Source organism: Cebus imitator, unplaced genomic scaffold (genome assembly GCF_001604975.1).
Source record: "Cebus imitator isolate Cc_AM_T3 unplaced genomic scaffold, Cebus_imitator-1.0 Scaffold500, whole genome shotgun sequence".
In the NCBI taxonomy this organism is placed as follows: Eukaryota; Metazoa; Chordata; class Mammalia; order Primates; family Cebidae; genus Cebus; species Cebus imitator.
The window spans coordinates 853,009-869,408 of record NW_016107815.1 but is presented as its reverse complement, the minus strand read 5'-3'; the positions used below and the strand labels follow the sequence as shown (position 1 = coordinate 869,408).

General features: G+C 33.5%; 1 protein-coding gene across 5 annotated transcripts in view; it reads right to left on the bottom strand.

Annotated features, from left to right (window-relative positions):
* VTI1A (vesicle transport through interaction with t-SNAREs 1A) overlaps window positions 1-16,400 on the bottom strand; it is a 371,705-nt gene that overhangs the window by 285,340 nt on the left and 69,965 nt on the right. For 3 of the 5 annotated variants that reach the window (XM_017513761.1, XM_017513756.2, XM_017513759.2), the window contains exons 4-5: window positions 9,338-9,415; window positions 3,027-3,047 (exon numbers count right to left, since the gene is read on the bottom strand). In XM_017513761.1, coding sequence (XP_017369250.1) covers window positions 3,027-3,047; window positions 9,338-9,415 — 99 coding nt within the window. The remainder of the gene's footprint in view (window positions 1-3,026; window positions 3,048-9,337; window positions 9,416-16,400) is intronic. The other 2 variants (XM_017513763.2, XM_017513758.2) reach the window with 1 other exon arrangement.

Sequence of the window (16,400 nt, the reverse complement as noted above, 5' to 3'; positions counted from 1 at the left end):
AAATAAATAAAATGGAGGAAGGAAGAAAAGCTTCTTATATCATTAAAAAGCAAAACCACTGAAGGCTGTAATTAAGAAAAAGAAGAGCAAGGGGAGCTCCATGTGTCTGGCATTGATGACTATTTTTAAATAAAATTAAACACTTTACTAAGGCTTGTCAAAAATAGCTTTCTTACCCCTAAGTTTCCCTCTACGTAGGTTCTGAGAGTAAGGATTGCTCTTCCCTTCCCTGAACATTGTTTTCTACCTTAACAAAGGAGTTAACTTTAAACTGGTAATTCTCTAAAAAGGTTATCAATCAGACCTGTGAAATCAAAAGTAAATCTGAATTTTAATCCAGAATAAGACAACAAAGATTTTTGGTTCATTTTCATATTGGACGAAATCCTAAAATTAAAAGAAAACATTTAGTTATCAGAGATTAAAAAAAAAAAAAGATCGATACTGGAAATGGACACCCACTTTTATAATAATATTTACTGTAAGAAATAAGGCATTTAAATGTAAAATAATTGGCAGGATTTCATGGTTATAACAGACAATGAAATTTCTGAAAGAACTTTAAAAGTATGTATATTACTAAATAATGGAAGTAACTCTTCTTCAGGATAGTTCAATTTTATCAGAGTAAATCTGCACACAAGAGGACTATCAGTTTACCAGCAGCTTTCCAGCAGGATTTCAGTCTGTATTTTGGAACCTCTTCACTTAAGTCAAACTAAAATCAAGTTCTTGAAACAGCTGTGCTATTTACATTGTTCCCTTAGTTGTACATTGCCCTGGTCTCTGTAAATGAAAGGAAATACACTACAGTAGCAGCTGATGCTTTCAACTTGCCCCCACACTCCATCCCAAACTCATTCTCTCACCCTCTTCTCAGCCCTTTTCAAAGCAGGTAAGTGAAGCTGTGCAGGAGCTTCAGACAGAGCTCAACTTGTGTGAGGAGCTGCGCAATGTGGAGAGCTGGAGATGCAGGATTCAAACGGAGCTCGGCACAGTCAACACCAGACCAGCTCCCTCTGCACTACAACCCTGCCTTGAAGCATGCCCCATTTCCAGTACCGGGCCCAAAAAGAGCATCACAAGGAAGAGACGGGGCATACTTTTGTTTTCAAGCAAAACAAAACACAGTTTGGAGCATGTCTTCTTAGCATAGGCGCAAGTTAAGAAACATGGGGTAACATTCACTCTATGATTACTATTAGAATCCCAACTGAGAAATAATCACTTCTCAGCAAGCCATATACCAATGCAGCAGCATCACTGTAATCTAGTCTGCAAATATCAATGCTAGATCTATATCAAAGACTATTAAAAGAATATTTCAGAGTATATTATTTTATTAGTTGAATAATCTATTCTTCCAATTATGATTCCATTACAGGTTACAGTTTCGGAATCATGAATTCCAGAACCATAACTGATGAAACTGCTGCTACAGGCACAACAAAAGAATTCAGCCATCAGACAAAAATAAAACGTATTTTAAAAGAAATGCAGACATGATGTTTTAAGTTTTTAGAATTAAGATTTCTAATTTGACACAATTAGGCTTAACAAAAATAAATCTTCTATCAAAAATGTTGATTATAATAAGGCACAATTTAATATCTAAATAATATTTATTGCTTAAATTCAGGGGCAAGGGCGTCACATAGTTTCTTTGTATAGAGGTTTTCAAGTTAACTGTTAGTTCCATTAACATTTGAAAATTCAGATTCTTCACCTAAACATGAATATATGCAAATATAACAAGCAGATACTCTATCTTGCAGAAAAATAATGTTGATATATCCCTCACCTCAAAAATAATCTTATACATCAAAACTGCAACTGATTATATTCATTTAGCATATATATAACTGCTCCCTTTAGGGAAGACAAAAAACACAAAAAGATTGGAGGGTGAGTGTTTTTCTATATTTTCCCCCTTCATTTTATATATCATTATTACTTTCTTTGAGAGAGTACATCAGTAATGCATCTTATATTCAAAGAGTTGTTGAAAACCACTATCTAGAAGCTTCTAAGTTAACATCACACCACCTAGAGAATGATGACATACCAACAAAAAAAATTCTAGAAAATTCTCAATCAATGCAGTTAAACTAAACTCAAAAGTAATTCATACTACTCTAAACTATAAGCAATTAGACAATTTTTAAATTGCAATATAGCCCATTATGTGTTAATAGAAAAATAAAACCCAACCTTACTAAGTAAAAAATATGACTCTCTAAAAAAGAGTACCAAAGCACATTTGATATGTTTGACCTAATTTTTTAAAAATAGAATTATTCAGCATCGCTCATTAATACAGGGATACAATTATATACGTTGCAGTAAATATTTGCTGAGCCACAAAAAAAAAAAAAGCCTGGAGTTGCATTATGAAACAGTCTAGCAAACTCAGAAAAATGAGAACTCACTTGGGTGCTGTATCCTACAAAAAGGAAAGTGTTTAACAATGACAAAAGATTGGCTATTCTTAGGTATCTATGCACACAGAGTAGCAGGGCATTTATAACACATGTGTGTTTCCCCAAAAGGATAATAGATCCATGGTGTCTTATGTTAAACCTAATAATTTTGGGTGGGGGGAAAGGAGTTTATTTAAGAACAGTTTACAGTAAAGTAAACCAGAATGTCAGGAAAAAAAAAATCATATTAGATTCTTTGAGAAACTACATAAATAAACTTGAAATTAGAGCCTACAATAAAACTATACTCAGGTATAGTTTTAAGGTATTCCTTTATTATTCCCTTTTTTTGGCCTTAAAAATATTAACTTGGCCCCAGTTCCAACAAAGAACAAAGATCCCTGAGATAAGCATGATTAGGATATAGTTGTGTTTTAAAAGATGATCAGCAGAAAAAAATTCTGAACAATATAAATAATACTTTTTGCTATGTATAGATTTACCTGGAAAAACAAATCCAAAGATCCACTTCAGATTTAAAAACTCAATTTTATAAGGAAAAGCAGAATTAGAAAAAAAAAAAAAAAGAAGCTAGGAAGTACTCACCTCTTCACGTAATTTTATCAACTGCAACATGAATGCACAAAAAAAAGATAAAAAGGAAAGAAATGGCAGGAAAGAAAGATCAGTTGTGTGACAGGATACAGAATTAACATTGACAATTTATCTGTTTACATGTTTAGCATTTAAAAATCACAGACAAACACATTAAAAGAACCTAAACATAGACTACATGCAGAGTTTTTTGAACGAATAAAGATCACTTTCTCACACTGTCACATTAAACAAAGAGAATAGTGTGAAATTCTCTTTTAAAGTACATCTAAGACACCATCATGAAATAAAGGGGAACGACTTCATAGAAGTCTATATTATAAAGAAAGAAAACAAGTTTACTGTTCCTCTCTTCTAAGAATGTACCATTGAAGAGGTTTTGTATATACAAGTTTTCAGGATGTTTCTCTATTTGGAATCTTGACAACTGATTTCAGATTTTACCTACAAATGAAAATGATTAATAGCTCATGCTTTGGTTCCAATAAGTATTTTAAACAACAAACTATACTATGTTAGTTAATGTTATACTTGTACCCACTCTAGTTATAAGACTGCATTTGGAGGCAATGTTATTTTAATAGAAAATAAAGTATGCCAGGATAGATAAAACTTATTTAGAACATAGTATCAAAAATTCACTATCCTATGAACTTTTGTGTATGTAAGAGTCAATTCCTAGGTATTTGTTTTGCTTAAGAGGCTACTGCAATCACGTGGCATGTTTTCATTTTAATTTTTGAATGGTTTCTTCATTTTTCAATTTTCTCCATATTGTAAAATGGCAATGAGCTCTTACTTCATTTATACTGCAGTCTGTTTTCACTAAACTCAAATAAAAATCACTCCTTACTTGTTAGTAAATTCTCCTATGATAACATTTGAATTCTTTTATTTAGAACATTTTTCTATTTGCCTTAAATATAACAGACAAAACAAGCTGCTTAACTCTTCAGGAACTAAAATAATTATATAACCATATATCTAGCTCATTGCGTGTGTGTGTATTTGACACTATTCTAAACTACAAATATTGTGTAAGTGAGATGACGACCACAGTTTTTGCAATGACTAAAAATGGAAACCTATGTTGTAACAGACTAAACCACATTCTAGGTTTGAAATTTGCATCCTCAGCAATTCAGGTCTACAACTGATAATTTTTAAACATCCAAATATCTGTAACATCTGTTATAACACTTGACATATGCAGGCCGATAAATTAAATGATTGCTTTGGGAGAAACGTGCCATGAATTGCTCACTCACTATAAGTCTCTCTAAAAGTATCATGTTTACTATAGCCCGGATATCTCAATGCTTAATGCTGTTTTTATCCTGAATTCAAGGAAGGCAGAGTGCATTCCAGCTTATTCTGTTATTTCATTTGTTATTAAAAAAAATATTTTGAGTACCAAAGAATAAGATTTTAAAAAACTGTTAAGAATCCTTTATAAAAAGGGTACAGAAGTTAACATGCAATGTCTCACAGCACATTCAGTGAAAATGAAACTTTTATTATCATCGTTTCAAAATAGACAAGTTGTCTTTTATTTTTAATTAACACACTCATTCTCTCAGCAACCATCCAGTTACATACAAGTACATCATCTTGCATTTCACGTTAAAAGTTATCATTCTTCCCCAGGAGAAGCAAAAATTTAAACTAAAATACCTGGCCTATCATATATCGGAATCTTTCTCTTTGCTATCCCAACATCATGGGAGAAAAAGGCAAACATTAATTCTCAGAAAGAGACGATCTGGGAATTGATCGGCCAGCTATCTTTTCTTTCTGGGGGCACTATTCTTCGGTTGACTATGATACTTAAAGGGCCAAGGTTTAAAACTACTCTTCAGCAATAGAGACCATTTGGGGCATGCCACCCTGCCATAATCAATGAGTGTTTAAAAATGCTACCCATTTGTTTTTTCAATAGGTTCCAAACAAAAAACGTTCTATCTTGTTTGTGCTGCATGGCTGCATTCAAGCTCCACACCGGATTTGTAGCTAAGCTAGGTAATGGGAGGGTTTTCATCTTTATCTTTTTTTTTTTTTTTGGTTAGACCGAGAGTTATTCATTCAAGTAAACAAAAGATGGTCTATTTTTGAAAATTAACAATGCTTAGACTAGACTGTAAATTGTGATTTCGTATTTTCCCGAGTTACCAGCTCCACCATAGGCAACATGAGAGTGTGCAATACCACCATGTTGAGTTATGATAATCAACATCTTTTTTGAAACAAAGATTTTTTTTCCCCCAATGCAGAATTTGATACAAGAGGTAATCTGTTCCTTTGTGGGCTGAAAAAATCTGGTTTACGCTGGTTTGAACCAGTGGAATCTCTTGTGGTTAAGCCTTCTGCTGTGACTAAAATCAAAACTGCACTGCAGAGCATGTGAGGGTTCATGCGCGCGCGCGCGTGTGTGTGTGTGTGTGTGTGTGTGTGTGTGTGTGTGTGTGGTGCGTCACGTGACCCCCAGAACTACCGAATTTTTTTTTAAACCTGATAACGCGACTGCCGTCTCTGTCCGCATACAGATAACGAATAAATGCTGAACTCTATTAAACGCCCTTTACACATTATCGTGGGTCGAACATACAATTTTCTGAACTTATGATGACAGTCTATTTATTTTGCTATAAACCCTCAGCACGTAACGAACAGATTTGTGCCTGGTAATGATCTGCTCTGCCAGGGCTATATGAAATGATACCGACCTTCTTTAGATCTTGGGGAATTAAATTGACCGACTTCACCCCCTGGTCTGTAGCTGAAGTTTGACACACTTTATGCACAGCAAGCCCAAATCAGAACTTAAGAGAACCTCGTATTAAAAAATTAAGCAGTCATTATCTGCTAAATATTGCTTTACCACAAAACTTTTCACACATTTGGAAATAGTCTACTCTTTATATTTTGAACTCTCTATTTAGGATTTATTCAAAGTCACTGATCAATATAATTCTGCATACAGAAACAGAGTATTAGGGTTCAAAACCAGAGCTTGGAACAGTTTACTTGGCCCATTATGACACTTCACTATGAAAGGCTTTATGATTTTATTCTATAAGTTGTGTTTTCCCTTTTATGAGAATGGTTCTCATGAAATGCAATCAAGTTAGGAACTATTAATGTTTCCACTCTAAATACAACATCACTACATTCAAGAACTCAACTCTTTCAAAGAAATAAAATGTTGCCACATAGAATAGTAAATACGGTATTTTCAAAGAACAGAATGATATTGCTTAAGACAATAGTCCTTGGAAAGCTGATAGCCCAACAGTACTCGAATGTGCAAAGAAGGTAATTTTCTTGTCCCTTCTTTGTAAATCAAGCATAAGCTATATTTGATTGAATGAAATGAATATGAATCAGAAATGAATTTATACAAAGCATTTAATTTGGAATTAAATGCAAGGTGTACTGTATGAGGGACATTAAAAATGCTTTTGAAAAAATTTTCATTTCTGAATTTTTAACATTTCTGATCATGGCAGAAATGTTTATGTACCTAAGAGTAAATTAACATACTTTATAGTTAATTGGCAGACTATAATTATATGTATTAACAGTCAGGTTTCAGATGCCTAAAAAACCGCATTATAAATTACCAGAATGAGACATAATAGCTATTGTATTCATATTGTTGAATCTTCACAAAGAAGCAACTATAAGGAGGATGTATATGTTACATTAAAAATTCCTAGCCAGTATTTTATCTCTATAATCATTGCTCTTAATTCCTTATTTTCCTATTTCGATATATATTTTTAAACTGACAGATATATCCCTTGGCAATGAAATGAATATTGCTATTTTTAATCTCGTTTTATCTCCAAGTTTTATCCATATATTAAAAGTTTATCGTAAGTATTCCATGAACAAAAAGTTCTGAAAATTAATTTATTAGCAAATAACTTAAAAGTACACTTATTTGTAGAAAAAACTCTTCCTAACCACTGAGCTACAAAAATTAATATACAGAGTCAAAATCTTTTCTTTCTTTACAGAAAGAGATTCTGTTTTGATTCTATATTCTGAATGAATGTTGATGTGGAATAAAAAAGTTATTCTCAAGTGACCATACCTAGTTAAGGATGTGTTTTAGTTTGAGGGATTTTTTTCCTATATTATGACAAAGAGCCTTAAAACAAAATGCAATGATTTCATAAGATACGAAAACTTTGCTACATTTGGTAACCAAATATCCAAAAAGTTAAGTGTGGTCTCTTTGAACTTTTACACCTCATTCAAATTTTAGATGGAAAAGTTCACACAAGTAATAATCTAACAGTACATATTCTCATGCCTATAATTTATCATACTCTATTTATTGAAGTGACAGTTCCTTACAACTAAACTTCAGGTTCTCCAAGCACTTTCAGAATTTGTAAGTTTGATTTATACAAGTCCAGGGGAGATCTCTGCATAATCACTTGAAAGTGACAGGAATATAATTTGAAAAATTCAGAAAATATGAACTCAATCTATTTTTGTGGAACAGTTTTCTTTAGGCATAAAAAAATCACACTTATATGTACGCAAGGCAGATGTTTTAGGCATATAAAATGTCCATTAAGAGAAGTGAACATGTTTGAAAAAAAAAGGGATCCCTGTCATAGAACTACAACATCCATTACAATAAAGGAGTCTGAGTTAGACAGGCACACCCCCTTCCTTTCTATTTCCTCTACATTAGGCAGTAGTTTCAAATGAAGGAAAGATCTATAGCTTTTTAAAGAACTGACATGGGAACTACGCAATTCAGTTTTTTGCAAAAAAGATAATGCTTTTTTTTTTTTTGCAGTAGATAGGAAATAAAATTATGATTCATTCATTCAAGAGGTATGAGAAATATAAATTTCACTTTAAAAAAGGGAGAAAATATTTTTTCTCTCATCCTCACATTATTTAATCTATTATGAGTAAAACCCCTTTATCACATCACCCTTTTATGTTTGATGTGCTATTTTTTTTTCCTTTAGCTATTCTCACATTTCAATCAGGGAAGCTGAAATCCCAAGTCAAATCTGAACGTGTTCACATTTCTGAACTCAAGCTGATAACATCCAAATAGTGGAGGAGGTAAGATCTTTCCAAAAACAAACATAATCAGCTCAGTCATTCTTCTCTCTTTTTTGGGGGTGGGTAGTGCCCTTAATTGCACAGACCACATCCTGGTTATAGTTTATAGTATAATAGATAGCAATGCCATTAGCATAGATAGACCTACAATATCATCTATTTGAGATGGTAAATACAATTATGCAATTTTCATAATATATATCAATATATGATGTTTCACTATCCTATTACAATTTTGGTTTACCCAGTGACTGATTTATGTTCATTTTCATTTAGATAGAGTAGACTTTTACAATTCTTGCCAAAGTGGCATTGGTAACCATGTTCAGGTCTTGCTTCTGAAGGTCCCTATCACATATTTTTTTTAAAAGAAAATCTGTCATTAGAATTTTTTGAGAGATTTTAAAAGTCATCTCTACACCAAGATTCTTAAAACCTTTTCTTAGAGTTGTATATAGTATCTACACAAATTAATGAAGTCTGCAGTGTTCATTCAAAGAAAGAGGCAGGACATTAATTAGACTCATGACACTACTGTATGATCCAATGAGAACTGACAGCCAAGTTGTAAAGCCCTTTTAAGAAGAAATTGTATCTTATTTTTGGCCTATGCAGATCTTAAACTGCAAAAAGGCTTATCCTATTATTATAATATTATTATTATTATGACTAATATGGACAGAAGCAGGTCCTCTATATGGGTATCCAAGTTCCACACTGGTGCTTACAATTTGCATTTTGGTGAATGTATTTTTAAGAAGCCACACAATAGGAGATTGGGCTGCCCTGTTGAATTTTGAAAGCTCACTTTCATTTGTTTTGCTGCAAGTGTTGATTTAATTATACTGCATTATTATCAAAGCTGTATTATGTACTTTTTTATTCCTTTTACATGTGTTTGAGGTGAAGACCTTGGCTTTGTCTGCAAACGGTGTGTTTCAAGTTATTCCTTAAGTACTAAATAATAAAGAAAAGAGAATGAAAGATTTTTTTAAAAGATAGCAGACAGTGATCACAAGGTAAAGGGTTAAATGTAAGATCTCTAAGAAACATTTTGAAGTTGATTAAGACTCCAGCTTTGCATTAAACAGTATCGCTTCCACATGAGTTGCTGCTAATACTGCTAAGGAGCAGCTTGAGAGCCCAGTGCGCCAGTGACCTCCTTCACCCTCCAGCCACCCACCGGGCCTTCCTGATTAGCATTCTACCTGGTTCTCTGAGGAATTCCCATCATCCCCCAGGAGCTCATTCCGTACTTCGTCACTGTAGGCGATCCGTGACCTTTTCTATAAAACAAAACAAAAAGGGAGAGAGTGAGAGGAACGTTAGAAAGTAAAGGCTTCGAAGCTTTATTGGTATCAAGGCCCATCTCAAACCTCGAGAGCCCCCTAATGGAAACCTATTGGCTACAATCTGCACAGCAAAGTTGTGTAAAGTTCCTGAACTTGAGAAGTTTCATGTAAATTAGTTTTAAAAATGCCAATAATGAAAGACAACTGCATGGTGTAAGTATTTCGTTAATATTCATAAACGGATCCAAACTTGTATGTTATTTTCATACTTCACCATTCAAATAAGACGACTAAGCTGAAAGAAATACAGCTATATAACTGTATGTCTGTAAAACTCACTAGATTGTATTGTACTTAAGACAGGAGTATGTTTTTTTTTGTTTTTTTATTGTGGCAGGAAATGGACATTACAAATCTTTCAATTTAGGTCTTTAAAAGTCTCTAATACTAGGTTAATAATTATATCTCCAACTATACTCTGCAATGCCTAGAATAGCACATCTACATTTCTTTCATTATTGTAATGTTACTAAACCAGAAAGAAAGGGAATCTAAAAGCCCATCCCCCGTACAAACAATAATTTAAATGTCTCCTAGTTTTCTATAAATAATGGCCTAAGGAAAAGTAATGAAAGTGTGTGTGCATGCATGCGTGCATGTGTATGTCTGGTAAAAGAAACTATATTTCCCAGTCACAGTAAATAAAGTCAAGTAGGTTATGAGTCAACTTTTCACAGTCCCAGTAAATAAAGACAAGTGGGCTATGAGTCAGTGTTTAACACACTGAAAAAATGTGTTTTACAAGAAATGTACCCTTCTCCATAAAGTCAGAGGGACATGTCTGCAAGCAATTCATAAATTATCTAAATGTATACACACTTGGAAAAGCTAAAAGATTGAAAATTGGTTGTGAAGCTAAAGTGTGGTCCTCGGATTCCACTTCAGTATCACTATTTCAGGTCTAAATTCAGGTTTGCAAGTTACTTTGTTGTCTTTTCTGCTTCAGACTTCACTAAGAAAACAACTCCATTAAAAAATGGCAGCTGGAAAACCGTAATCTCGTCCTCACTTGGGGTCTACAATTTGGTACTTACAATTTCGTACCTATTCAACTGTAATCTGAAAAAGTATTGTAGTTTAAAAGGACTATCCATAATTTAGGAACAGATGTCAACAATATGATTTTTAAATTAGATTTTAAACTAGTGAATTAGCAACGCTGCTTGACCACACAGAGATCATAATACCTTAAACATCAAACATATTATATTTAAATATAAAAGAACCTTAGACAAGAACAACCAATAGACTTTAAATCATTTTGAAGTTACAACTTTTCCCAATTGGGGTTCCTTATCTTAACCACAAAACACAGAACTTATTTCAGTGACCATTTTATCAATTCTCCCAAGGATGGTACATAAGAAAAAATTTAGTTCATTACATATAGTTGAAGGCAAGGTGTAAGTCTCTGGCAGAATCCAGTTGAAAAAGCCTGAATGGAGTAGAAATAAAAATAAATAAATCTGGAGACTCGTTGGCTTTTTAGTGAAAAAAAAAAAAAAAAAAAAAATCAGTTTCATGGAATCCTAAAGGTAGCACTGGTTAAACTGACACTGGAACACTGGGGTCCTGACTCACAGCTAAGTGCTCATTCTACTATACAAAATTTTCTCTTCATTCTATTACCTTTAGAGTGACCCAGGATAAAAGCACAAGAATTGCAAAATGTTTTGATATTAAGGAGACAGTGGCATCCACTCCCTGTACTGAGTCTCCACTCCAAACCCCATTTTCCTGCCACAAATGCATATCTTTTACCTTGGCTAATGCAATAACTCTATAAGTAGATAAATAAAACCAACAATGTTGCAGGGAGGAGGACAGAGTAAAGAAGTCAAGTCCTTAGCGTGAAGTCGGTAAAGATACCGATACCAGATCTCTTGACAATTCAGTAGTGACCCAACTCAGTCATTTGTGAACAGGCCAGACTTTTTACCATCACAAGCAGCATATATTAAGCCTGCTTCTCTTATTGTATTTACTGAAGCCATTATTAATTAGCTATTTCTATTGACTTCATACCGAATTGCATTTAAAAATGCTAAATTATTAGGGCAGTCCACTTCATGGCTTTAATACAATATTTAGATCAAGCCAAAGCTTTCTTTTGCTCATTTGGAAGTCCCACTACAGTAGTTTCAAACTAGCTAAGCAAAAGTATTTTACAGCATTAAAGGAAATGAGAACCCTTAAACAGGCTGTGGTATCAGAGCTGCCTTTTTAATTATTCATTTCATCACTATGGGGGACTAAAACATTCCACAGTATGCAAGAGTATCATATGGAGATTGTTTTTGTTTTTCCCTTTTTTCACCAAAATACCAACAAATTGGCATAGATTGTTCAATTACATTATATTCTTATTTTGATTTACTATACTTCAAAAGGAGAAAATTATAAATGTGTATCCCTACATATTTAATCTTGTTTTGGTTAGAATCCACTGCTTTTAAAAACCAGCAATTAAGAGTGTACATGCTCAGCAACAGAGGAGAACCAAGGCTGAAGGGTGGTCCCTATAAATGTCATTTTTTACCACTGGGATGGTAAAAACTCGTTGTTTGGATGGCTTTCTGGATATAATTAAGCAAATGATATGCTGAGTTTAACAAAGTGTTCTCTGACGGGACTCACTTTTCTTAAGGAATGAAAAGACAACTCATTTCAAATATCAGAAATAGTTCTGTCAAACATGACACAACAATACTGAAAACTGAACTCTTTACATGTGTTTCGTTTTCCAAAAATAAAACAAACCAAGACTTAAAAAAAAAAACAACTAAGAATTATATTTAGATGCCCAATATGGGTATTTTCTTATAATTTTTCACAACTTGAAATTTTAAGTGACCAACCATAATGTACACCGCAAGATCATCACTAAACTAACTGAATACCAAAAAAGGGGCAAAGTCCTTTGAATGACAAACTGCTTATTTTATGGATCATTTTCCTCTAAAACATCAATAAATTATGTTATCTTTTATGGAATTACTTTAAAAATCTCATGCCACATTACCAAGTACCTACACAATAATTTAATTTGGAAGATTCAAAGTTAATGAAACTGAAGCATTTACTGTATCTCGATAAATTTTACTAAAATATTTTTACTTTATTATCAACAGTATAAAATTTGTACTTTAGCCAAATGCAAACATGAGAATTTGAGCTGGAAATGTCACACATTCAGCTACAGTTTGAAGGAACCCAATTCATAATGCATTTTATAAATAGTTAATGACTTCTATACATAAGCTAACCAGGCAAATCAAGAAATTGTCAACATTTTTAGTCTTAGTTGTCAGTTACCACTGTCTACTGGTGCTTTATATGTGGCTTCTGGAGAAGACAGAAGCTCTATGCAGTTTGTAATCTACTGCAATTTCTGGTCTGTACCATAAGACTGGAAAAGCTTCGGCTGACAATATTTGCCACACACACACACACACACACACACACACACCCCACACACATATGCAGAGTTAAATACAAACGTACTCCACACTTTTAATTGTGCTTGTGTAAAGCCTACTCTTAACTTATACCCTTTGGTGGACTAGACGGTTAAAAAGAAAATCTACAGACCATATATGAGCTACAGAAAAAATGTGACAAATAAACAACTGATTGTTACCTCTAACAAGTTAGATGCACAAGTTTCAATGGCTATTTGAAACTGATGACACAAGTGAGTTATGAATGCGAGAATTTCAAATTCAAAGCAATTTTCAACTTTCACTTGGTACATGAACAGGTCTTTTGCATACTGATTGGCTGATTTTCTTAAAGCCAAGTTCAAACAGATACACTTGCTCAGTTCTGTCTGGAAATTTGGCTTGAAATAATCTTTCTACTTGACCCAAGCCTTGACATTTCCCAACTGAACTGAATGTGTTCCTGGACAGGCACCGCTAAATTAGAAACAAAACGAATTAACTTAGCTTAAACTAATTAAAAACTGTGATCAGTGGTACCGCCTCCTGTATTCTACATGTGAAATAGAGTATATGTAACCAGAATGAGGATTCTACAGCCCAGAACTAGCAAAAGCATAACAATGAAGTTGGTTTATTACTAAAGCGTATATGAGAATTTAATTTCCATGGCGTGCACATGGCAAAGCAATTGCTTAAATTGCCTCACCTGGGAATTTAATACAATGTTATCATCAGACCAGCCACATTGTAAATAGATTTATAATGCTTTCCATGTGCTGTACTCTGTTGCATATGAATTAAGTAATGATCTGGTATTACAATAAAATCAGCTAGTTCCCACACCTGGCAGACAGGATATTTCACTAAATTAATACCCATACAGCTACATCACAAGGCATAGGAGAGGAAACCATCTCAAAGGCATTTGACTTGAGTTTTACATGGGATGCAAATACTAGATGGCTATGTAGAATGTCACCACATTGAATGGGCTGCTGAAGACAATCTGTTTCTAACATCTGTATCACAGAATTAAGACGTTCTCATTCTCATTCGATTTTAGCCTAATTTTCTTCATTCAGCACTTTAATTACTAATCAGCAATCCGCAACATTCACAAACACTAAGCAAGCCCTTTATTCTAATCTATGTGCTGCAGACAGCCAAATAATTGATACAGAGTGCAGTATGGTTTTGGTACGTAATGAAAGAACAGCTTGTCCTACTTCCTAATCAAATGGGTCTATAGAATAAATGGTTAATAGATTTCTCCATAGGTCTAAAACAAATTACTCAGTCTGGCCAGACTTTTCCATTGCTTCTACCATGTCTTTCAGTCTCCATATATTTAATAATGCCCAAGGTTACCAGGTGATACATCTATTAAAAACCACTATGCTTTCATAGCCAAAGAATTTAATTGCTCCAAAGAATTTAACTGCTCCTGTTATAATTAACACTTTGGGATATCTACAGAATACCATGAAATTATATTGATTAGTTAGTCATATAATTGCTGGCATTCATTTCTTACCTAATTTTATCTGGTTCTAATTAAATAATATCATACTTCTGTTATTCCCAGATGGCATTTTCTAAAATGCATCTATCTTTGGCACCAAGTATTCCATTTTTAGCCTCACTTCTATTTCTCATGGACAATTTCAGCTTTTCAGCGACACACCACCCCTGCACCAGGACTCAAAAAGGCTCATCAATCCAGGACAGAAAGCTTATATATTCCAGAAAAACTAAAATAGAATTTATGAATTTTTGTTTATCCCAGTGTTCTCCATACTATATTAATTTCTAGCAAAAAGCAATTTAAGGTTAAAACATGTATCATACTACATAGCTTACAGAAAGGTAAAGTAAACTGTTAGATAAATGTTTGATCCCCGGAACATTATTAGGATGGATGAAAAAGCACAGGGTACTTAATGAAAAGAACAGAGATATCATTTCAGTATGTGATCTTGGTCGAATTAAGTTTTCTGAGCATCAGTTTCCTCATCTCTAAAATAATGGTATAGAAATTACTTCCTGGGGCTGTTGTGAAGATTTAAATATTGTAAACAAAGGGAAATCTATCCTAACACCTTGTATATGATAACTTTCAGAGCATGTTCAACTAAATATTAGTAGATAATACTGGAAAGGATGCAATAAAACTAGTAGGCATACATGGCTGAGAGTATAAATTATGCATCCTTCTTAAAAAAATCATTTGCCAATACATACCAAAAATGGCTTTCAAAATCTGTATTATTTAGACTCTGTAATTTCACCATACTGTTTTGCCCAATTCCTTATTTTATGGTGCTGCAATTTTTGGATGGCTTCCAACAGTAAAAAATGTTACCGTGTTTCTTTAATGCTATCAGAGAAAGTAAGTTCCAATCTGTTTCTTCTATGTAGTCATGCCTCTAAACATGGCTGGCTCTTGCTCAAGGGACTGTTTAGAGTTAAAGGTCAAGATCATTCACTGGAAGGTGCACATGCCACATGTCACCAATACTGTAGCATTAATAAAGGGGAAGTACACTTTCTGTCTATCATAAACTCATGGCCAGTGGACCATATGCAAGCCAACAGAGAAAAAATACTCACACACCCTGCTGCAAGGCTACCAACAGAGCTGGGAAAGTAGGTTACCATGAGAATGCGGAAACAATGCATTGTTCTTTAGTATGCAACACCAGAAAAAAAAAAAATTTGTTTTGAAAATTTTTGTCTTTTTATCATAATCACTCTATTTTTGCTTATACTTTCAAACACATTTTCCATGTTTAAAATGGATATTTATGTTTGGGCTACAAACAATAAGATAAATTATACCACATTTCCACTTAATTACTTTTTAATATTTAGCTATAATATCATATGTGAATATTTATATGCATATCATGAGGTTTCATACACACACACACACACACAATTTAGAGACTAACAAACTCATTTGCAATCCATATGGAATAATAACTATGTTTACAATGCTAGGATAGGCTTTTATTTATACTAGGAACTCTGACCATATTGCTGCTATATCATTTAATGATTTGCAAAACAGAGAGCCCAGAAATTATGTAACTGTACTTCTTCATTTCCTCTTCCAGCATTTCTAAACTTTTGCCTGTAATTTAAATTTAGCATTAATGTTTCAAAAGGCAATGTAAGTTAGTATCATGGCCCCACTGGCTTGCATATGCTTGCAGTTTATGACTTTTGACACTGCTATTGAATATGGTGTGGCTGTGTCTTAAATCATGCTAGCTTGTCAATCAACAATTAAATTACTTCATTAAGAAAATCAGCTCATGATAGAATGCCCACATGTTGTTGTCAGCAACTGGAATAGTGTAAGTATGCAGTGGAGGAAATCTAATCCTTTAAAGTCTTTTGATATGTAAAATAAAATAACTCCATAGACTCTACTTGAAATAATCAAAATATCAAAATATTTATTATTTTGTTTG